Source organism: Lipophrys pholis, assembly GCF_963383615.2.
Source record: "Lipophrys pholis genome assembly, chromosome: 13".
NCBI classification, from domain to species: Eukaryota; Metazoa; Chordata; class Actinopteri; order Blenniiformes; family Blenniidae; genus Lipophrys; species Lipophrys pholis.
Genome location: NC_137632.1, coordinates 19279314 through 19303953, shown reverse-complemented (window position 1 = coordinate 19303953; position 24640 = coordinate 19279314). Strand labels below are relative to the sequence as shown.

Below are 24640 nucleotides of genomic sequence, written 5' to 3'. Positions count from 1 at the left end.
TCAACACAGCAGCCTACTTTCTTATATTTCTGATTGTTAGCATCAAGTGCTATCAGTAACATATTGCTTTGGTTCTGATTTTATTTACTAGATTGCCATTTGATGAATACATAATGTATTTAAGGAATGGGGTTCTGCAATGATAAAAAAAAAAATGTGGGGAACATAAGTCATGATATCAAGGCATCTACTCTGCTTATTTTCTTTCCTTGCAATTCTGTTTATCCATATTTTTTTAACCACAAGCACAAAATGAAGATGTTGTGGGTAATTGCTACGATGGGAGGATGATATACACTCTTGTAAATCTGGGATAGCAGATTTAATAAAGCCGTACATCCTGGTTCCATTTCTGCTGCTGACATATCAGCAGATTCACATACATTTAGCTGAAATGTGCGGTGCAGTCGCTTTTTTCTTTCCCCAGGAACCATAAAAGCATGAAAAGAGACCTTGACTTGAAAGGAGGCTGATGTTTGAGGCTCCTTCAAGAGGAGCATCAATGACAAAACCGCTCAACTGGCAGATGTAATGTGGCAAATTTGAGCAGAAGACAGGAAGGCGTGGAAGTTTAAAGGAAGACAAATGTGGCTGAAAGACAAAGGCTGGACCAGAGCAGGCACAAAGGAACAGGCAGGTGAATATAATTTCAGAGCTGCAGCTACTTTCCCAAGCAAATGAGTTCTGCCTGGACCTGAATATAAAGGATCCCGCATCTGGATGACAACCATACATCTTCATACAAAACTTGGATGTCTCAGCCAAACAATTGCAATTTTATCAATAATTGATGTATTCACTGATCAGCCACAAAAAAAAAATAAAAATAGAAATAAAAACTATCATGGCACTTGCTGGTATGTGGGATTTATCAGGCATTCTACACCTTCTATATACAATGATGATGTGTTAGAAGCAGAAAATGGACAAGCATGAAGGTTTAACTGAATGACACTGACTTGATGACAGACGTCGGGTCACCTCCAAAGCTCTTATGAGCTGTTTGTTAAACGTGATGAACCAGTGCTGCTGTAGAAAGTAATGCTGGCCCTGCTAGAGAGCCGTAAGCATGCACAGCACATAGTAGAATAGGATCACAATGTTATGGCTGATAGCTGTTATGTGATAGTGTAAAGGCGGAAGAAAGCAGATGGAGGTGGAATCTTTAGTGCGGCCTGTCACTCTGCAGGGTTTAACAAGAAGTTTTTTGCCACCGAGAATCGTTTGTTAGATGCAGTATGTTGAGGCAGACTTACCCAGGGGCGAGCCCATGCACGTGCCTCCGTTCAGGCAGTAGTCTGTACAGTGGTTGACCTCACAGCGCTCCCCTGAAAAGTCAGGCCAACAGTAGCATCGCCAGTCTCCTTTCTCGTTGGCTAAGCAGCGGCCTCCATTCTCGCAGGGCGGGCGGCACAGTTCACCTTCACAACAGCAAAGCCGTGATCATTGGCTGTGCTGCAGCGTGCAGCACTCACACCACATCTCAAAGTGTTCTGCAGCTACCAGCAGCCAGCAAAACAAGCATGGGGTATACACATTCAGTGTCTACTGACAGAGATATCACAGCTGAAATACAGGATGCCCTGGCTTCATATCGCAGTCTTCTCAGGTGAAAATGGCTCATTATCACAGCTGAAGTGGATTTTTGGTCATTTTGAACACGCTTGCATCCATCATCAACGCGACAAGACTTTGCCTACCTGAGATGTTGACATCACTACAGGTGCCATTGAGCAGCACCTTCCCCTCCGGACAGGTACATTTGGCACCCGTTGGATTGAGCAGACACATAAAATCGCAAGACATCCGTAAGCATGGATTTGAAGCTGTGGAGAGAAAAAAAAAAAAAAACAACAACAAAATCTATAATTCTGTGCTGCTTTAAGAAGAGTAAAGCCATTTATTTCAAGTGTTTTAATTTTGGTTTTGAAGAGTGTTGAAGCACAGAAAGGACCTCTTACAGATTCAGATTGAATTATCAATGATTGCGTGATATGTTAAGAATGTGCTGTTGTTTACATGATTGTCGGCACTTGACGAGCGCCTCTTTGTTGCTGCCTGCAGACCAGACAACGTAAACGTGTTGAGAAAAGCATGTTCAAGCTATGGCTGAACAGGCTAACAGTCACAATTTTTTATGTAATGTTTGACTGTGAAGCAACTTCAATGAAGTCACAGACAAGGAGACAGCAAATCAAATCTAAAGTGAGTGTTTTAACCCTTACATTACCACCCTGCGGCTGCAGACAGGATTTGTCATCCACATGTCTTCACACATTCCCTTTCATGATATTTAAAAGAAAAAAAAAATCGAAACATGGGAAGGCAGAGATATAAAGCTTTACGCACAAATACTCCTTATTTCAGCGGCCCGCAGGACTTTCTCGGTACGAACACCCAATCAAACATGTCATATTTGTAACATAAGCCTCTCATTCCCATCAAAACACAGTAATATGTAAGAACTGACACATACTGAAAGTTAGGGACCATGAGCCTTTACTCACTGCACATTTTTACAAATCTAACAAAATCTGTGTCCTCGGCATAAAGACGAAGAATAAAATTATGCAACCAAGCTGATCCTCCATCTCTACTGAAACACTACATCAACTCGTACAGTGTATGGATTGCTAAATATAATCATGCTTACATTTCTGAGGGTAAAAAAAAAAGAAAAGAATGTTCTCGGAGAGAATCTAAATGGTAGCTTGGGGTTTCGCTGAAGATCTCAAACCTTCACATCACAGCTTTTTGCAAACCGAGCGCATCTCCTGCCCACAGACTCTGAGCTACCACACAACATGGTTGGCCTAATGAGTCTCTGAGGAGCCGAACAGCTGCCCTTCAAGTGGAAAAAAACTGACCACGACTAAGCTGTCTGATGCTGTTTCACCATCAACACCAGCGATGGAATAAATAGACGACGCCGGTTCACCATGTGAACGGAGTGAAAGGGAGGACGTGCATTGTGTTGATTGGCTGTGTCTCCAGACTGCACGTTGTGAAGCTGCATCGTTTCTTTTTATTGAATCCAGATCAGTTGCATGTGCACAACCTTATGTGGTGGATGTCTCTGAACACTGTACTCTGTAAGAATCTGGTCCTAACATTCAGTACTTCTACTACTCTACAATGACGGAATGACACCAATGTACATTTTAACTAGATTGAAGTCATAAGTATCAAGACTAAAGATAGAGAAATTCCACATAAACGTTTCATTAGCAGTACTTTTCTACACTAGTTTATATTGAAAATCATTCTCTTATCGTTTTGTTCCAAAGTGTCTAAACACATTTCAGCTTGATTCAGATCTTTCCAGATGCGTAAGCTGCTCAAGCCAAAGACGCTAATGCAACTCCATACCATCAGAGATGAGCATTTTCTTTTTTTCTAAACTTAGATTATCAGGCAGTTTTCTTTTTTGCTTTTTTTTAATTTAAATGTCCTTCAAACCCTTTCATCAGGGCTTGCATACGGTGGGGTTCCTGGATTGTCTTCACGAGACAATCATGCATAACTAGATACCGGTAGAAGAAAAAGATGGAAAAATAAATAAACTGGTGCCTAGGGTAGTAATTTTGCACCTTGACAACTAAAGAGGGGGGCGCACAGAATAAACTAATATTTTGAAGAATTGGGAAAATGTTTGATTTAAAATTCATTCACTATATTCACTGTGTATGGTCTACCGTGAATAAATAAACTGACCATAATAATTACAAATTCAAATACACAACCTTTTCATAACCAAAAGCAAAAACAAACTGTGATCAAAGAGAACAATATGTATTGTGAACGTACAAACATAACAACGTACCATCCTGCTGTTTGTAGCGGTGGGAGATGAAAACGTTTGTGGGCTTCTCCATTCCCAGATTGAGAAATTCCACAGACTGTTTGCCGTACTTGTGAATCTTGAATATCTCGTGTTTTAGTCCCGTTCCATATATGTAGTCTTCAAATATGTCAATCCTATATGGTTGTGAGATTCCTGAGGAAAAGAAAGTGGATAAGAGTAAGTACCTCTCCCAGCCTTGGGATGATGAAAGTTTGTATCTTGTGGCAAATGGAAGGGGGAGGAATGTGTGATGTGGGCAGATGTTAACATGTTTCTGAGAAGCTTAGGCCTTTCGACACACAGGCAATAATATCGCTGCAATTATTTGATAAAACCTTGAGTGACTCAAAGTGCAGCATGAATAGTTTGCGTTGAAAAAAAGAGAAGATGTATTTTGTTTTCCAGTTGGCTTTACCGTGTCTGTCACTGATTGTCACCAGAGGGTCCGAGCCGTCCAATCTCATGCTCCCAATCTGCGAGAGCTCGGGATCAGCCCAGTAAATACGTTGGTTGAAATAATCAATGGCCAGCCCTATGGGAGGATGAAAGTAAGAGATTTATTTACCTGACAAATTGCGCTGGGATCACTGCAGAACGCCTCAGTGCAGGAGTCCTTAAGGTCAGGGCCGATAGATGTAGCACAACGTGAAGATTGCGGGGGCTGCTTTCCTTTTGTTTCTATCCTCCTTTGACTGTTTGCATTCAACATTTAATGTGCTTATGTCGAAAATATCACAGCTGTGCACTGCACTTTTGATGGCAGAGTTTAGGCACACCTACATTACGATTTCAAGGCAATGACTCATTTTTACTTCCTCCCAAAAGTCTGACTGGATAATTGAACACCTGGCTGCTGCATTTAAATGGGGTTGCGCTTTTCCACACTGATGATGAATTCCTCTTTCTGTGACCAAGACAGAGCATGGGTCCCTTGAATTAAAGGAGGCCAAAGCAGCTCTTCAGAACTAGATCAGCACTAAGTGTCTCCCTATAGACATGCCACCACTTCCAAGTGGCTGTAAAGTATTCCTCACTTATAAATTCTCTTTGTGCTGTTTTGTAGCTACCACATTGACGCTCACACATTTGAGCTGTTGGCATGGCACTATGGCTATACCGCGGATACTGGTTGCATGTGTAAAATAATCATAAACGTTATTGTTATAATTGGGTACTAACCTACTTCATATTGTAGAGCAGTGGTTTTGTCAAAACCAGGCATGGGTACAATCACATCATCAAATTCAAGACTGCATAACAATCAAGGGTTAAACTGCTCATGTATTAGTGTTTATTTTTAGCTGATAAGACAGACAATCCTATTGTTCCTCATTTACGCATATTAATTGGCACTGCTTGAGCTGTTATGACATTTCAAACTACTGTTCTGTAGTGCTTTAGTTGTCATTTGTGATCAATACTAATGGCATTTGTAATATATTATAGACATATAGACACCAGTAAAGTACATAGTATGATGGCGTCTTAAGAATTAGGCCTTTGGTTTGACTTCTCTCTGTTTCAGCCTCTGATTGAAACCTTTTTCCAACAGTCGAGATCCCAAATAGAGTCGGAATGGTCAAAAAGTAAAGTAAATACACCATCAAATGCTTGTAATTTGACACCAACCCCATTATCTTGTCAACTGCTGCTATGCAGTAATTTGATGATTCGATTATTGAAAAAAAAATCTGTGACTGTCTCACAAACCTAGGTCAAACTGAGTGCCATTTTGATCATCTCAGCAAAAAGCGGTACTAAAAAATTCCATGATACTCATTATCTTTCAGTTAAATATAGAAACTCAAAATACTTTTATTAGAAAGGGTTGTTTTCTTTGTACCTTTCCTTTCATTTTGCTTTAACCGTTGTATCTACAACCCAAAACTGAATCCACTGGTTATCTAGCTGACCCCAATTATACTCCCCACAAATCAAATAGAGGATAGTTGGCAGCTTTAAATATTAATGTGAAAACTGGAGGTTTAAAAATACTCATGAAGTGGCTTTGAAAAATGTTTAATGGAAAAAAGAAATGCAATTATCATCGACAGTAAACCCTGTCTTAACGACGAGATACGTAGATATTGTACTCAAATATAGGTTTCTATCGTGACGTAGCAGAATCAAAGCGTAGCATGTAATAAAGGTAAATCAGTCGCGTAAGATTTGTAGTTTGCCTGCATTGGGCCTGAGAGAAAAAGAAGCAGCAGATTTTAAAATAAATTTAACATGCACTTACTGACTCACTCCTGCCACCGAGCTGACAAACGTGGCATTACAAAAGACTTGCACACATTTAGGGCAACGTTTGATTTCTTGGTTGCAAGTATCCCAAGAAAAAATAAATAAATTACAATGAAAATCAAAGGAACACCTACCAGTGGGTCTCCTAAGGTTTTTCTCCAGGAGCACTCGACGCATCGAGCCATCCATGGCTGACTCCTCTATTTGAGAGTGATCACCGATTACACTCCAGTACATCATTCTGAAGGCACAGACGACATAACCCACGTCACCATCATCTTGAAAAATGTTGCATGGATTTGAATGAACAAATACATGTGCAGAATTATGCATCCAAACAGCCTAATGAATACATAAATATTAAACATATAGCTCAAACAGGGTATTTTTCTGATTCGGAGCCACACTAAAAGTGATTAATATTGATGACCAACACTGTTCTTACACACTTGAGGAGCTGATGCAACTGATTACGAAACATTTGGAAAATCTGAGGTTTTTATCGGGAAAGAGATTTAAGGCAACCACATGTGGGAGTGGTGGCTTTTTTTTTTTCCTTTTCTTTTTTTCGCAGTAATAAAAGCAACCCGAGATGGAGCTGGCCTGGCAGTGATTGATGTTTGCGGTGGTGTAACTGATTAATCTACTGAGCTGACTAGTTGAGTGATTAATAGTCAGCTGACATTAGTGCAGAGGAAAAGGTGAGCTAATAACTTTAAGGGACAATATTGTTTCTAATAATCCCATGTGTGCATGGGTCATTCATGGAAAAGTTCCTGCAGGCAAAGAAAATAATAAAAAAAACGTGCAGGTGCAGATCTCACCCTCTGGCTGGGTTAACAGCGATGGCGTACGGTTCTCCTGCAATGTCAGTGATCAAGCGGGTGCAGTTTGGTCCTTTCAGTTGTCCCACATTGATGGAATATCGTAGTTTAGTCCAGTGGGCTGTGTAATAACTGAACCAGTGCATCCGGGAGTGATCAGTCCAATAAATGTTTCCTGTGATCCAGTCAGCAGAAATATCTCTGGGGCGGCGAAAGTCTGAACACTGCAAGCGATAATGGTCAAATCACATCAGGGCCTCTGTTTGTTATTTAAACCCACACAAAGTTGAACTAAGTTAGAACAATGAAATAATACAGTACATGCTAGATCATTTTGATTCCACGAGCATAAGAACACACCTGCATGTTTCTACATGTTAAATAATATTTTTATGCTATAAGTTTGATAATGACAGACAACAGTTAGCAATATATGGTGGGTATACTTACAATGTTTCTGACATTTGCTTTGCTGTGACTCTTTTCTTGAGTGTCTTTGTAAAAAATCCCACCCGGGTTAAACTGGGTAGCCCAGATAAACTTTTGGTTGTGAAAAAGAGCGTCCATCCCAATAATGCGGGCATTGTCCTCAATCCTAGTGAGCAGTTTGTGTCCGTGGCTCTGGTTATACGGATATACAAAGCTTCGGATCTCCGTATCATTGGCTATGTAGAGCACTCGATCCTCTAGTCCTGTGTGGTGAGTCATTATTACCAAGAATAAAGAGAACAAGCGAATATGAGATCAATTCCATTTTGTGTTCCAGCACAGAACAGACAAACGCATTTCGACAACTCGTGTTTTCTACCGAGGTTGTATCATCACATTACCACGTATGAAGAGAATAGAGAAAAGTGTTTGATGCCAGATAGAAGGATCATACCTTTTGCAATACAGTTGCCATTGATGTCCTTATAATTGCGGTCGCATGTGCATTTGAAGGATCCTTTCGTGTTTGTGCAGTAATGAGGACACGTGTCAAACTGTAGACATTCATTTAACTCTGGGAAGAAAAAGAACAACATGATTGCACAGAGGCTGTGGTGGGAAAGACTGATAAACTTCATGAAGAGTTATAATAAACAGGAAGTGAGATATATTCTGACACGATCTGACACGAGTGGAACTCAAAGTGTTCATTTACTGTAATAATCTGTTTTCACTTAGATGCTGTAAAATTCTATTTTAAAAAAGCTGACGTTTTACTTAGATATTTCGAAGACAACACCTAACGTGATAGTTTTATACAAAACTAAGAATATAATTCAATAAGCTACTGGAGCTGATGGAAACATGTTCTGTATAAGGAAAATAACAGAAGCTTAAAGTTATCAGAAGTCGCAGTCCAACTTTTCATATTGCATCAACCAAAAGGCCTTCATGCAACCCGGAGTCTCCTATGTCATCAACGAAGTACGATTCTTTTATTGTTGGAGTTGAGAGCAAACAAATTAATGTGATCAAACATCACCTTCGCACTGGCCTGTCTTCTGGTTCCTCTTAAAGCCTGGTTTGCACTGACATACAGCATTAACATTGGTCTGGTTGCAGATTGCATCCTCCCCACATGGATTTGTTTTCTTTCCGCACACATCTCCGCTGGAAACTGCAAATAAAGACAGGACTTTGATTATACACCGTCCTCGTCTTAGACACCTGCTGGGCTTTTCTTTTGATGTGCAACCGCCGAGAAGACATCTTCATTTTTCTTACAGCGCACAACACACATCCAACATCGGGATACATATATTACCATAAACAACAAAAGATCACATCTAAAACGGAAGGATTGCCGAGGTTCGTGATAACATCGCGGTGACATTTGCCGCATTTCATCTCCTCCAAGTTCTCCTTTGATCCGCTCGTTGAAGTCGGCGGGCGTGGCGCTTACATGCTTTGCAGTCTTGCTCGTCAGATCCGCCGTCGCCGCAGTCGTTGAAGAGGTCGCACTGCAGCTGGAGGGGGACGCAGCGTCGGTTGCTGCAGGTGAACTCGGTTTTCCCACAAGGTCGAGGTCTGCCAGCCACCACCTCTGCTTCAGTGCACACAGCAGGAGCCCGAATGACAACCACAACTCATACACTAACCCATGCAGTGCAGTTACAGCTTTCAGCACAATTCATCCCCTCAGTCTTCCGTTTACTTTTCTGCACGGTGAGGATCAATATCACATTTTTTGCTGTAAAAATATTACCCCCAAATGCTTTTGTTTTAAATGTATTACTTCTTTATTATATAAACTTCTTAATGAACTGCCAATCTGAGGCAATTTCAGAAAAAAAAAAAAAAAAAAAAGCACAAGAATCGGAAAAGCACCTGTCCAGCTTATGGAAATGTTAAGACACTCCGCACATCCTGTTTATGGTCATCAATTCACTGGAAATATCTGTACAGCTTTCATTTCCTTCTTAAAAAATTATGCGGAGAAAGAATGAAAGTTTGGCACGCTCTCCCAGAGAAGCAAAGGAACATAATGAAGTGATGGAGAGATGGATGAAGGGAATTATGGGATTAAGGTGAGATCGAAGGGATGGATGGAGGAACGAAGCACACAATGGCGAGAGCTAATGGACTGGCGTAGGAGATGGATGGATATATCAATGGCATCAGAGAGGAAGATGAATAGGGGACAGAAGGAACGAGAGAGTGATAGAGGACAGGAGAGATTTGTCCCTCCTCGTTCCTGTCTGCTCTTTGTGATCATTCACAGAAGGCTTGTGTTGAGGGAACATATAAACACACAAACACAAAGGTTGGCGGCATGCCTGTAACTTTAGAGACAGTAGAGGAAATAAAAAAAGCATTTCCAAAAAAGTATTTTATCTTAAGTAGACTGGGTTTAGCCTGTAGCAGTGGCAGATATTTTACCTGCATTTCATTTTCTTGTGCTGCATTTAAACACAATTGTTAAAATGACACAGGAATCTCGGAATGGGCAACTTAAACAACAGTAAGTACTGGCTTCAGGCCTGCTCTAATCCTGTTAGGCTGTGGAGATCAGGCTTGGCTTTTGGGTTTGTGCAACTTGCCAATTTTCAATATTAGGAAACGCAAAAAGGTTGCTGCAGTGACATAAAAAGGTCAGCATTTGAATGCTTTGTTTAAACTTTGTCTTGACGATTCAGACTGAGCTGTAGGAAAATTGGCTTCCCCCCATAAGGAGGCCACAGGGTAAATCACAATGCTCCATCATCTAGATGCACAACTCATAGGAAAGAGCCTACAAAACAGTTTGGATCCCTTTGTTTTCAACAATTGTTTAACCTCTTTAGCTTTTCAAAAATATATGAATTGAACAATTTGACAGGCAAACAAAACAACTGGTTAAAAGACTAGTTAATATTTAATTTATTTTGAGCACAGATTCGTTTAAAGCCTTTTTTTTTCATGCTTACAGGTCGTGAACTGCCTTTAGTCTCAGCTAAATTAATATTCTCATTTGAAAAGAGGCTTGAACTTTCAAGCAGAATGAAGAAATATGTGCAGGACAAAGACAAGGATAAATGTGCATCATGGGATCATTCAGCTCTGCACATTTTGTTTAATATATTGTGAAAAAAAAAAGAAACACTCCTAAATTTAAAAAAAAACTTCTTAGCACAGGATCAGATCGCACTCACCACATTCTTCTTCATCCGAATTGTCTCCACAGTCGTCCACTTTGTTGCAGACCTGATCGGCACGCAGACACACGTGATCGTTCCTGCAACGGAACGGCCTTGTCGGAGGGCAAGGGACTTTTGCTGGAGATCAAACAAGATGGAAAATTAACGAGTGCGTCCATTAGAAAGAAAGAAACAAAAAAAAAAAACAGCAAAAAGCAAAAAAAAGAAAAGTCTTCAAATATTCACGGACTCTCTTTAAAGGGTAACCCTGCGAGCGATAATCTCAACCCACCACACATGTCCACATCTTCATCCGAGTTGTCTCCGCAGTCGTCCTTGCCGTCACACACCCATGTGTGGAGTTTGCACAGTGTGTTGTTGCAGATGAACTCATCAGCACGGCAGAAGAAAGCTCCTGCAATTACATGAAGAAGTCCAAAGCACTCTCACACTGGATCTCATTGAGAAACAAATACGGTGAAATATTTGGTTCCAAAACCGACTGTAGCAGGATTCTGATGATATATCAGTTCACATAATGTTACTGATAAGGTGGCTCATTTTGTAAAAGCAAACCCTGAAGACCTGAGAAATACTGACACAAGAGCCAAAAGTGAAATACTTTGGTACATTGAGGAGTAGTATTAGCAAAAATAATTTCTAAATGTAATAACTGGAGCCAAAATTGTAATGGTAGAAAACAGGGTTACATCGCTTTGAAATATATATATATATATATATATGTATTTTTTTGCAGGTTTATTGCAATTTATTGCAATCAACAATCGATACAGTGGGTGTCACAACTGTCATATTTATTCATTGTGGATACACACTGTAACACTCTGTAATACCAATTTATTACTCTGCTGGCAATTTAATTTTAATTATAAGTCAAATAAATTTGACTTATTCCATGACCTTTATTCTAACAAAGCTTTACTTTATCTTTTAATACATTTCTGTTATTTTCTATTAAAGCACCATGCATTGTGTCTGAATGGACATTCTTAAATAAACTTGAATTGAAGTATTTTTCTTTTACCTCATATCGCTCATCAATAGTACAGGTACATTTCAAAATCTGACACAAGCTTAGATAAATTGTAGATTAATTACACACAAATTTAATGTGTTTTTGTTGTATTCTTCTATTTTCTATTTTTTGGGCCAGAGGCCAAAATCACCACAATTGGATTAGATTAGTTTTTATGTTCCGAGAAATAACTGACAAACCAGTTAATTTTTCAAAGACCTTTAAATGAATGAGATGCATTTGAGGTTGAACAACTTACACACACGCTCTTTATTTATTGAATATGTCTTAAACTTAATATAGCAAATACATTTTTGTGTGATGGCAAATGGGGGGTGCATTAATATTGCACACAGGCCAAAGATTCAAGATGGAATCAGAGAAGTCTTTTTTTTTTTTTTTTACCTTCAGAGATCAAAAACCCAATCATCACTCATCTTCGGCATCCCACTCACCCTGGCCACAGTTTTCTTCATCGCTGTGGTCCATGCAATCCAACACGTCATCGCAGCGCCAGCGCCGGGGGATGCAGTGCGCACGATTGAGACACAGGAACTCATCCTCTCTGCACTCCTTCACACAGCCAATCTGCCAGGCAGAGAGAGACGCCGTAAATCATCAGGCTGCAATCAGACAAAGAATCGCTCGCAGTGTTTCAACGTGAGGCTGATTCGTGAACACGTGAAGCGGCAGTGACCTCATCTGAGCCGTCCAGACAGTTGTCGTGTCCGTCGCAGCGCAGACTGGCTGACACGCAGCCTCCGCTGGCACACACATACTCGTTCACGGAACACGAAGGGACATCTGCAGAAGGGGAGAGTACATCATTGGCCGCTGTACCTTCGCTCACTGTGAAATCACTCACACCAGAGGACTTTTTCAGCTCCTTGCACTACAAACAGGTGAGGGACTTCAACTCAGCGTAATGGTGACTGAAAATGGAGCTGAAAGTTGTCATTCTAAACACAGTGGGACTAGTTTTTCCTGTAGGTCTGAGACCTCGCGGGGTGTCCTGCCTGCTGCTGGGCAAAGTCCTTTACAGTACTTGGCATGAAATAAGTACTTGAACTCACCCGAGCGAGACAGCTGGACTAAAGCTATTACTGTCCCACAAAAAAAAAGAATCTCACATTGTACCAAAGTACATGTCCACTATTAACTCTGTTGAGATAATGGTGGATTTATACTGCATGGAGACAATAGCGGGAATTTTTCAATTCCCTTGTTACCTTATCATATTTTTACCTTCACATTTGTATTGTAGATATTGCTGTATGTCAACTCAACTACGTTGCATATTTCTACAACCAATGACAGCAGTTTCGATATTATGATAATAGATCCAGTGTTCGGAAATTTCACTGGACATGTCATACATTATGTCATGCAATGAAGGTTACTTTATTATGGAATCTTATCCTTGAGAAAGAGCATTATCGTAGAGTACATTCCAATCTAGTGCAACATTGAAAAAAACTGGTTATTGTTTGAGGTTGAAATCATTCAGTGGTTATTTCATTCAAACCTCTCAGAGGTGTTGAGAACATTTCTATAGTATGATCTATATTTACCAGAATATAAATAAAGAACTACATAATGAATTTACCTTAAAAGGGTAAATTAGACTAAAATATGAGATATGACAAAAAATAATAAGTCGTCTTCTGTATTTAAGAAGATTAAATAAGAAATTAACGCCAGCGTCTGAGTCGTTCACCTGTTGCCTGGCAGTTTTTTTCATCCTCTCCCATCTTGCAGTCCTCCTGACCGTCACACACCCACTTCAATGAAATGCAGAGGCTGTTTTGACACCGGAACTGGTCGTCTGCACAGCCAACCTCACAGCCTTTCTGTAGAGGAACACAGCACAAACACGACGCTCAAGGACTGAGAATGGATTTCGCTTATATTGCTTATATTTAATGCTCGAGCAGTCTCAACACACTTTCCATGATCAGTCACATTCAACCTGCACACACACTCCAAGGATCAGTGTGTTTGACCCTAACACACACACACGCAGAGTGAGATAAGGACCGACAACATTGAGACTGGAAAATGTACCAACTCTTATGGAAGACTGTCAGAGGTCCACATAGAGGACACAGCATGGATTTAAAACTACTGTCAACCTCAGATGGGCCAAAGGCGAGCCTTCATTTTGCACATGAATTCAAAAACTCATCAGAAAGTAAGAAAAAAAATATGGAAAAATTATAATTTCTAAAAAAAGTAAAAAAAAAACTGTAATTCAACAAGAAAAAGTAAGAGTTGGTGGAGATTCTTCAACATCCATCTATCTATCTGTCTGTCTGTCTGTCTGTCTGTCTGTCTGTCTGTCTGTCTGTCTGTCTGTCTGTCTGTCTGTCTGTCTATCTATCTATCTATCTATCGATCTATATTGGACGTTGTTCAAGTTGTTCAATACAACATTGTAGAAGTTCACCCTCGAAATGGCAGACGGGTGACAGACCACAGGTCAGATTTACGTTGCTCATGAGCTACTCGTGACAATACTGTGTATGCCAGTATAAATTATGTTATCAACACTTCAGTTTCAACACACACTTTGTGAAACAGCCCCTCACTATTAAAATATCTCCACCACATTCAGAAACCTTGCATCTTATAAGTACAGTACGTAGTGTTAATTTGCTGAAACTCAACTTGATTACATGTTAAAGCTGTTAGACATAAATAAGAGAAATACAATACAAAGTAGTGGCTATTCAGCTGCTCCCTTTTCACAGGAGTCAGCTCGACAAATACGACAACTTTTAAAGAAGACGCAGCATTATTGAGAATTGACACATTACAAAGTACAGATGATACAAGTTTCCTCATCAATTCACATTTTTTACAAACTAAGAGACTTAAGAAAGCAGCAAAGTAGAACACATGTAGTTTATTTTACTCACATGTGAGTAACACGGCATACTTACCTACGTACCTGATAAATATACCCCTAAAAGTATCTTAACGTACCACTTGATTACAATGTTACTTCAAGCCCTTCCACTAACAACACCGTTGCTGCTATTTGTGGTCTTTAAAATAAAATATAAAATTGTCAAGAGCCTTAAAATAATCTTAGAATTGCTTGAGAAGCTCATTCAGTAGCCCCACCAGACACAATGTTACTAATTACTGTTTGGGAAAAACTGTTGGTGTTCCATCCACACACAAAATTTGAAAGAGTTTTAAGTTCATGAAAAGCTGAATTCAGAATGAATACAACCAAATGCTCCTCCAAAAAAATCGATTAACCACATTTGTAGGAATTTGAAGGAATTCTATTCTACTCCGTGATGGCTGTCGTCATCGACTGGATTTAATAACCACTGATGAATGAAAGGCAACTTTCTTTCTGGAAACTATTTGACTGCAGTGACCCAGAAAGGCGGTGCTGGGGAGACACATAATAAAGGGTTAATTAGGGTTGCGCTGCTTTGCATGAGGGGGGGATATTATGTGAAAAAAAAAAAAAAGCTTTGCAAATGTTGAACAGAGCAATAAATTAACAAGAATAATGAATCATAATAACAAGTCTTTGTCCTTGAATTATGCATCACGCTACATCATTACCACTGATGGAACACTATTTCCATGTGAATCCTGCAAAAATCATTTTATACCATGGTAAGCTGAATAAAGATGCATTCAAGTGAATTTCTGCACATATTACAGGAGGGTAAAATTACAACAGCAATCTGAAGCCTTGCAAATTAAGATATTCAAGCCTCTTTAAGAACAAAAGAAGACGTCTTTGTTTCTTTTGGGGTTTTTTTTTGGTGAAAGGCATGGGGAGGATTAGGATTACCGAAAGCAAATTACACGAGGTATTTCATGCACTAATGTACTTGAAGGTACAATAAATCATCACACCGATATTTCCTGTCCAGCATTGTTCTGGAACGTAGCAGCCATGACGAGGAGATTTGGATCAGGACAATGAATTATGACTACAATGGCATTATTTTCTTTGCCAGAGCCACAATACACCAATTTATTTTTGTTCTCTTTTCCTATTTAATACCTGATCATGCTCAAAGCATTTCAGGAAATCAATTGCATGAAAAAAAAATACATTATCCACTTCATACTGTAGTTACTATACAATATATTATGATACAGCCCTTTTACGCAGTAACTTGTAAGTGCTGACACAATGTATGCTGTATGTATGTCGACATACATCAGTCAAAATATATAAAAAAAGAGAGAATATAGACAAAAGACAACACAGGTCTCATCAAGGTCATATGATCAGTGGGACTTGAAGCATTTTTCACTGCGGTAGCAGCAAGTCACAGGAAGTAAAACTGAGATTAGAAATGTAAGTTTTCTGTGGATGTTTAAATGGTTCCTGAAGTTTTGTATTACAAATCCTTATTTTTTTAATTTCACTACAGCTCCGTGAGTAACTCAGTGAGTGAATTAAAGCTATGAGCGAATTAAATGAGACTTTAACAAATGATGGAAGACGTAGCGAATTTACTACTTTTGAGTAAAAGTCTGGAAATGCACGTGACTGCTAATTTGAACACTTTTGTCGAGAACATGTTGTTTTCCTTGAAGGGTTCTTGTGGCTTGTTCAAGCCTGAAGAAATCCATAAGGCAGCGCTTTTTGCCTCATCAGTGACACTTGAGTGGCTTTAGCTCCCTCTTTGATTCATGAGGAAGAGACTGACCTCATCTGAATTATCCAAGCAGTCGCCGTCCCCGTCACAGCGGAAACGGGAGGAGATGCAGTCTCCATTAGCGCAGGCGAACTCCTTGTGGTTACAGGTGACTGGCTCTGAGTGAAGAACAACACAAAGGAAATGCAGTCTCGTCAAAACCGACTCCTTTGACTACACACAACACACAGCCGTCCCCAGATTCAGCCTCCAGCCAAGTGCTCTATGTTTAGAGTCACACGCAAATGCTCTGGCAAAACCATCATTTCATCTAATTAGGCTCATTTTGTATTGGAAGTGGATAAACTGGCAACACTGATCAAGATGTAAATGTGTTCCACGCTGCTCTCACAATAAGGAGGACAACATACTCCGAAGCCAAAAATCTTGTTTTCTCCCATTTAGTGCGAGTCAGTCCCCGAGGACAATATTAGGACGCAGCTAAACAGCTGCATCACATCCTCTGTCTGCGCCCTCCCCTTGTTATCATGGACTGTTAGCTTCGTCAGGGTGTGTGTGTGTGTTATGAGTTGTGCTTCGACTGAGACTCCCAGCAGGCATTGCAGCAAAAATCTGATTTGCAGCCTCTCTACTGTCTGCTGGTCCACCTGCTTAATTCTTCACCACCCAACACTTGACTGCCTTTTATTTGCATTTTAAGTGACATTAATAGGCATGGCGAATAAGCATCTAATAAATCACCCAAAGTATGCACGCTCAGCAAAAGCAGGCGGTTGGCGTACACACGCTCAGATAATGTAAAGGCACTCAAATCTACTCCCACACATATAAGAACCTGTTCACACAGCAGGATGTCAGATTTAACAAGGTCCAGACTAGAGTCACCTCACAAGTAAATACAAAATTTGTGTCTACAAAAGTGATGAGGAATATCCAAACAGAAGAGAAATTTTCTGAGAGAAATCACAGATAATAGGAGTATTGAGCCTGGATGACTTGATAGTCTACTAAAGTGTGTGACAGAGGGAGACGGTGGCATTAGGGGTTGGTTGTGATTGTGGGAATGGAAGCCAGTGGCCTTTGGAGAAGTCCAATTCTTCACAGCGGGTGTAAAACGTCAAAAGCGTGCAGAATGGGTCAAAGTGAGCTCCGAGGAAGGGAAGGATCCGGGTACTCACTGCAGCTCTCCTCGTCTGAGTTGTCTCCGCAGTCGTTCTGGCTGTCACACCTCCAGTGGTCTGGGATGCAGTTGTTATTCTTGCAGCGGAATTCATGAGGTCCGCAGGTCTTTTCATCTTTTTCATCAGGAGCAAACAAACACAAAGATGAAAATGGCTTCAAAGAGCATGAATATTAATAGGGTGCTAGCTATCATATTTTCAACGTGTAATCATCGTTTCCTCAGGGTTTCCCTGAGCAGGTCTGACACTGAGTTCAAAACACAGCGCGCACTCGGGAGGCAAACACACCATAAGATGAAATACCTGACTATGCTACCAATCTTCCACAACAGAATTTGTGACAGGGAGCAGGCAAAATTGAACATTCTCTCAGAAAACATCCAAGATCATTTCAGTACACAACAAGCGCTGAAAACTACAGTCTGGGCTTTATTATATACCACATCCTAACTGCGCCGCTGTTCCTGTCAAGGAGGTAGTAACAAGTGCAAGAGGAAGGTTTGACTGAGATTTCTCAGATTGGGAGAAAAGTCAATGCCTATCGTCCACACGTTGCTACTTACTGATCGTGTTGTCAATTTGATTTGTGTTGGAAAAGTTGAAAAACATGATTGACTGAAAAACCTCTTAAATATTTGATTAATCTGTCTGTTTCATCTAAGTTAATGTACACAGGAGTTTTTATTGTATCGTAATGAAGTTGTATTGTTGTTGAACTGTATTATCATCGTCCATGCCATTTCCTATTAACAGACATGTTACCAGTTCGTCACATGACAAACACCGAGAGACAGACAACCAAACATATTCACATCGACAGGCAGTTTGGACTCATCAGTTTCCCTCACATGGACTGTGGGAGGAACCAGAGGACTCGCTGGTACTTCTCCAGCCACGTTTTCACAAAGTGGCTCCCGATTTTATGTTTATCTCAGTTTCTGAGTCTCCTAGTGAATGTTTATTATGTGATAGTCAATGAGGAATCTTTTTTTTTTTCTCTCCTCACAGTCTTGGAAGACAATTTAAGGTCTGTTTGTTTTTTTCATCTCAGTCTGTTCGTATGGCCCGGAGGACGCCTGCATCTTTATTTAGTCTTTTTTAAACGATCCTGCTTTGTTGAAAAATAGCTCAGATATTAGGTAAAAGCTGTGAACTGATAAGAAAGAAATTATACATTTTCCAGAAGTGTTCAGTGCATTCAATACGTTCTAAAAGTAAGATATAACATGTTGGGATGTCTTTCAATGGACAAACTCTATAAGTTTAATCTTTTAGTGTTAATTTCTTTTTATTACTTTAAATAAAGTATTTTATGTTTAAATGCTTTCCATGTGTTATTTTGAGTGTGTCTAACTTTTACAAATTACTGCAGCTTATACATACATACATACATACATACATACATACATACATACATACATACATACATACATACATACATACATACATACATACATACATACATACATACATACATACATACATACATACATACATACATACATAGGGTGCACGCTAAAATGTTTAAACAAGATAATTATAACTTCACGGTATACATAGATATTTCTATACTTTAAGATGTTAAACTACACAGAAAGATAGAGAAATAATGTGCCAAATGTAAAAAATTGTCTGTACTACTACCCTAACATTAAATGTGTGATTTACAATGTACTAAACATGACTTAATAAATGTTTACAAAGACATACTATCATTTGCTGTGGTTTTCTGTTTCCAGTGCACAACATAAGTATGTGAATAGCAATATTTCTTCATATGTTTAAGATGACTCCATTAATCAGCAGCACTAACATAAGAAAGTTTCTTTCTCTACCAATTAGCTATTATTTAATAAATTCTAGTATTTCCTTGCAATTGATTATTGTTAGTTTAGTGCAACAAAGAAAAGAAAACATAAAAGAGAAGGTCAAAAAAAGTAATTGACCTTTCACTGAATCAAACTGAAAGGTTTAAAGTAAAAAAAAACACGCATAAAAAAGTAAGTGTTGGTTCTAAACTAAGGTTATGTGCTGAGAAGTGTCACACAATTCAACATGTAAATTTTAATGGTGAAACTATCCGTTCTCTGTTTATTCCCAGTCTGTTATTTTTCTGTCTCACTGTCAGTGAGTATTTGGCATGCAGTTGTTTTAAAAGCCAATCAAGCTCTGTTGAAGAATACAATCAGGCATCCCACAGTTAAACATCACCAAAAAAGCTTATAATTATTCAAAATATCTGCATTTGTTTCAAAAAGAACAGATGCTTTGACATTTAGTCCCGTTACACTTCCTCAGATTGGGGTTTCAAAGTCAAACTGAGAGCTTCCTTTTAAAAAAAGTCGTTTCCGTGCAGACATCACCAGGGATAATGGCCAAGGTAACGCTGCTATCAGTTAGGGAAGAGATGTGTCAGAAGATGAGGGTGGCAGATTCTGCCTGGATCTCTTTCCAACGTGACAGCAGGAGGAGAGAATCAGGAGGGAAAGAGGAGAGCAGCAGCAGAGGACACAAGGCAGCAATTCATTAGGAAGCAGCTCAGTCACTTACAGCATTTAAAAAGATGTGACACAAGTAAAAAGCAATATTTTCCTGTTAAGTCAGAGCTCATTAACAAGCTAACAAGCAAAAACTTTCTCAAAAGGCAATTCCGGTTTATTCCAGGCCATATTTCCCATTAATGCAGCTATTGTGGCTCCAAATGTCAAAGTAACTTTAAGACCTTCACCTCCGTTGTGGAGATTCACGGAAATGAAGTGTCACACAAAAATGTAAATGGTGTTTATGGTGGCCACAGGCAGGAGATCCCTACATCCGTCCAAAAGAGCTGCTGCTCTGCTGCTCTGCTGCTGCTGCTCATCATTTCTGTCATTTATTTTTGAGCTTGATGGCAAGTAAACACAGAAAGTAGTTTTCTGAACGGGGGATTATACATCCAAAACTAACATACCAATCAAAGCAATCTGAGATTCATTACAAATGTAATGTGGCTCTAATGGGTCCATTATGTGGTCAAATGTGACATTCAGTCACTGTTAGAAAAGAGAAGTCTGAGTTTCTTTGGTTAAACTGAGTAGCTAGTTCAAACAAAAACATCAGTTAGAAATTGTATTGCATCGAGGGAGTTGACCGTATACCTGGTTCTGCCAAATACTATTGAACCTCCAGGCCTCTTTTACCGATATTTAATTCTTTCTGCTATGTTTACATACACTGATGGAGTCTGAAGGTGAGATATATGGTTTTTAGGGGTGAAATAGACGATTAAATGTAGATTAACTATGCTGTGCCAGAACAGTAAAAAATGATCAGATTGTAGTTGGTCAATATTAATGACTGGTACAATTCAGGTTTATTCCAGGCCATATTCTCGATTAATGTGGCTATTCTCGCTCTAAATGTCAAGATAACTTGAATCTCAGTGGAGATTCAAGGGAAATTAAGTATCACACAAAACTGCAAATGGCGTTTAGTGGGCACAAGATCACTCCATCTGTCCAAAAGAGCTGCTGCTTTTGAATCAATCATTTTCAATGTTTTTGAACCTGACTCAAAGTAAACACAAAAAGTTGTTGCCTGAATGGAAGCGTTGTTGGTCAGGGTATTATAAAGTGATTTCATTTGTAGTAGTATCCAGCACAGTTTAACAGTGATTGCACAGTCAAAAATGTATGACAATGAAATACAGAATATTGTGAGAAAAACGCCTTATTAGAATAAGCCAGTCACTGGAGGGGAAAAAAAATACAAAGTGATGAAAAGATGAAGAAAAGCCCTAGGGGATGCTGGTTCAAATACATGTGTAAATGTATCTATTAGAAAACTGTCGACACAAACAGAAATCAGCTGCAGAAAATGTGGTACCATGTGTGGTACCATGTATGGTACCATCTGTGGTACCATGTCTGACTCCAGCTGATGTAATTCTCCTTATAGGTTCATGCTAGTTTAACCAAACATAACTATTTGGATACAGATTCTTGGATATAGCTGCACTCCTGGCTCTGCTTCCTTTGGCACACAAAGCCTCTTCATGCAACTTCTTATGTCTACAGAAACTGTTGGAGGCTGAAAGAAGATCATTTCTACCGCTGTAAGTGAACTGTGATATCTGAAAGAAATTGATATTTACCCTTTAAAAAAAAGAAAATGTAGTTAATCCATGATAATGGTTCATGAGAAATCACAAGATCCATGTGATCCAATGATTGGATTTTCAAAGTGGATTACTTGTAGCAAACTGGTTATTTGCGGATGATTTAATAAAAGTAAACATACGATTGTGCATAAAGGCAGCGTGCTCCGGTGTGGTATTTCTCAAATGACATGGTGCCGATTTGTCAGCATATGTCCTGCGGATTTCAGATGGCTGGCCCGATGCTGTTGAAGTGAATGAAATGCTTTTCACACGGTATGAAGCGGCTGTAAACAGAAGATCGACTAATTTATAGCTCATTTGGGTCACTTCCTGTTTCAACGTGCTGTCCAATCCTTTTATTGCCATTTTATATTTTACCGGCTATTATTTTGTTTTCACGCACATCGGTGGTCCTCTGTATTTTAGTGCATCACAAACAGATCAGTCTAAAGACACATTTATATGAGAATATAAACAATGTGGTTTGTGCTGTCTTGTCTGGATGAACCCGACACCTGTTCCCGCCGCCCCTCCCACCTGTGCACGGTGCACTTGGCACAGAAATACCACACAGATGCACAAAACAAATTTGAAGGGGAAGAAGTGATCAAACTGTCAAAGCGCTGTTTACGCTTGCTATGAGGCCAAAGGTGTGTGTGTTTGTGTGTGTGTGTGTGTGTGAGGGGAGGGGTCTGATTATGACTCTCCAGATAGTAGGAAACAATGAACCTCATGTTAGCCGCGCACTTTGTAAGCTCATCACACTTCATAAAGGGACATTTTCCAACAGCGTACGCTTTGATTGACAGCAGCTTGCTGACAGATTTATTGTCTGTTTTCATCACTGTCCGTTACTCACTCAACGTTTATAAAACCAATCACAAATTTGTACTTTCCGGCCTGAAAATCAAGTTAAAAGCTTGACAAAAAAAAAGGAAAAAAAAGTGATTATGATGTCAAAAAGGGAGATTAGTCCTGGCCTGGCAACACATTTCAGTTGAGAGAAATATGCCGAGACAAAAGGGACAAGATAAATAGGAGTGACACATTACAGGACAAGCAAAATATGGGCCAAAAGAGCAGCTGACAGCTTGCATCATCTTTTATGACTGAGTAAATATTTAATCACTGATCATTTCAGAGGCAATATTGTTTTCCTAGAGTATATTTCAGTTTTATTCATAAAGACATGCCCAAGCAAAAGTACCCCGTTTAGAAGTGCTGTTTCCTGCCTTAACCTTCTTCTAACTTTGCCCGATGTCGATTATATAAATATATACTGTATATATATATTTATAAGTAAAAGGTTGAACTGACAGCTGCCCACATAGTTATCTCACTCTGCCTTGACTCATGACAACAGAGGTTACAAGAAAAAAAAATAGGATTGAGTGAGAGCAGATTTAAATATTCTGAATAATTTCTCCCTTTGACACAAAATAATTGGAGGGCTTTCTGATTAAGTGGCTTTCTGTGACTCACCACAATTGGCCTCATCTGATCCATCTGCACAATCAGGGTCCTCGTCACAAACCCAGAGCTTGGAGATGCAGTGCATGGTCGCCTGACACTGGAACTGGTCTGAGGAGCAGGTGCTTTCAGCTACAGAGGATGGAAGTGTGTAGAGAACAGACGGGGTAACATGTAAGCAATAAATCTGCCAGACAGCTTTATTTGAAGAAGAAGAAAAAAAAAAAAAAAAGTGAGGGTGATGATTAAAAAATACTGCCCAGTAAGAGCTAATGGAGGTGTAAGATAGCAGCTCTTTCTTGCTATAAAACCGCAGGTTGTTTTAAATAGTTTTTTAATTTTTAGTGAATGCAGTGTTCATTATGAAACTGCAGTAAAAAGCTACATCCAATCACGCTGGAAATCTAAAAGAGCTGAAGTAATTGGCTTCACTTTAATTAAAGCTTTTAAAAAGTCTTCTCCATATTTTTTTTCCTACAGTCTTGTCCCCCTGCTCTCATCCCTCCTGCAATCATATGCAAGACAAAGGCAGCAGTTTGAAAGACTTGAATGGGTTGTGATATTCTGATGACTTACATCATTGCAATGGAGATCTGTTCTTATCCTCTGTGTGATTCAACATCTAATCCCTTTTCACAAGAACGGGCCATAACAAGAGCTGCTTTTGGAATACTTAATGAAGACTATGTAATGTTAATGGCTCTGTCTATATTCTCTCCAAGCACAGAAAAGAATTAACCACGTCAAAACAGCCGAATGGAGGTTATGCATCTTCATCCATCTGATTATATATTTCAAACACACATATCACGACCCTTCAAGTGATGTTTGTTCCTTTGTTTTTTCGAGGTTTTTCCTGCAAATTCAGGACGGGCGGATCAAACAGGGGGACGGGTGGTGGAGGGGGGGTATGTTAATACGCTTCCAAGTCAAAAAGCTCAGTAAAGCCACTCAAGACAAAGAGACTAGAAGTAATAAAACAGAGCCTTACGGCAGTCTGTCTCATCCTCTCCATCTCCACAGTCGTCCTGACCATTGCAGCGCAGGTTAAGAGGGATGCACTTCTGCTTTCGGTTGCACTTGAACTGACCTGACAGACAGATGTACGTCTCTGAAGGAGGAAACGGGCAGAAGCAGAGGGAGACTGAGGTAATAGGAAATGCGATTAGGACAAGCAAAACATAGCATCAACTTTGTTAACAATAGTTATGTCATATCTCAAGACATAACTATTTTCGTTAGAAAATACACATGAAGACAAATGTGTAAACCATAACTAGACACGTGCTAATTTGAATTAATTGGTTGGATAATCATTTAGGCCAGGGGTGTCAAACTCAGATCCTCGTGGGCCGCAGCCCTGCACGTTTTCAATGTCTCCCTCCCCTGAATGTCCTGATGGTTCATCATCACATTCAGCACAAAGCCAGATAACGAGCTGCTCATTGCAATCAGCTGTGTTGAAGCTGGGAGACATGCAAAACGTGCAGGGCTGCGGCCCTCGAGGCCTGGAGTTCGACACGTGTGATTTAGGCTATGAACTGTAAAGGTATTACAGACATGCACAGGCTTCCTACTGTTAATTACATTATTCCAAAACCATCAGTCTGCAACTGAAAAATACTCAATTTGCTACACTATACAAGTATAACAAT

The 24640-nt window shown here is 39.6% G+C and overlaps 1 protein-coding gene across 1 annotated transcript in view; it reads right to left on the bottom strand.

The window, feature by feature from the left end:
* The window catches only part of lrp1bb (low density lipoprotein receptor-related protein 1Bb), a 297754-nt gene that overhangs the window by 23842 nt on the left and 249272 nt on the right, over positions 1-24640 (bottom strand). Inside the window, exons 65-83 of the mRNA XM_080478884.1 lie at positions 23977-24096; positions 22998-23117; positions 17375-17491; positions 16248-16354; positions 13274-13406; positions 12254-12360; positions 12012-12144; positions 10813-10935; positions 10536-10658; positions 8807-8950; positions 8387-8521; positions 7799-7918; positions 7366-7607; positions 6916-7139; positions 6226-6332; positions 4260-4376; positions 3824-3997; positions 1701-1826; positions 1257-1421 (exon numbers count right to left, since the gene is read on the bottom strand). Coding sequence (XP_080335010.1) covers positions 1257-1421; positions 1701-1826; positions 3824-3997; positions 4260-4376; positions 6226-6332; positions 6916-7139; positions 7366-7607; positions 7799-7918; positions 8387-8521; positions 8807-8950; positions 10536-10658; positions 10813-10935; positions 12012-12144; positions 12254-12360; positions 13274-13406; positions 16248-16354; positions 17375-17491; positions 22998-23117; positions 23977-24096 — 2637 coding nt within the window. The remainder of the gene's footprint in view (positions 1-1256; positions 1422-1700; positions 1827-3823; positions 3998-4259; positions 4377-6225; positions 6333-6915; positions 7140-7365; positions 7608-7798; positions 7919-8386; positions 8522-8806; positions 8951-10535; positions 10659-10812; positions 10936-12011; positions 12145-12253; positions 12361-13273; positions 13407-16247; positions 16355-17374; positions 17492-22997; positions 23118-23976; positions 24097-24640) is intronic.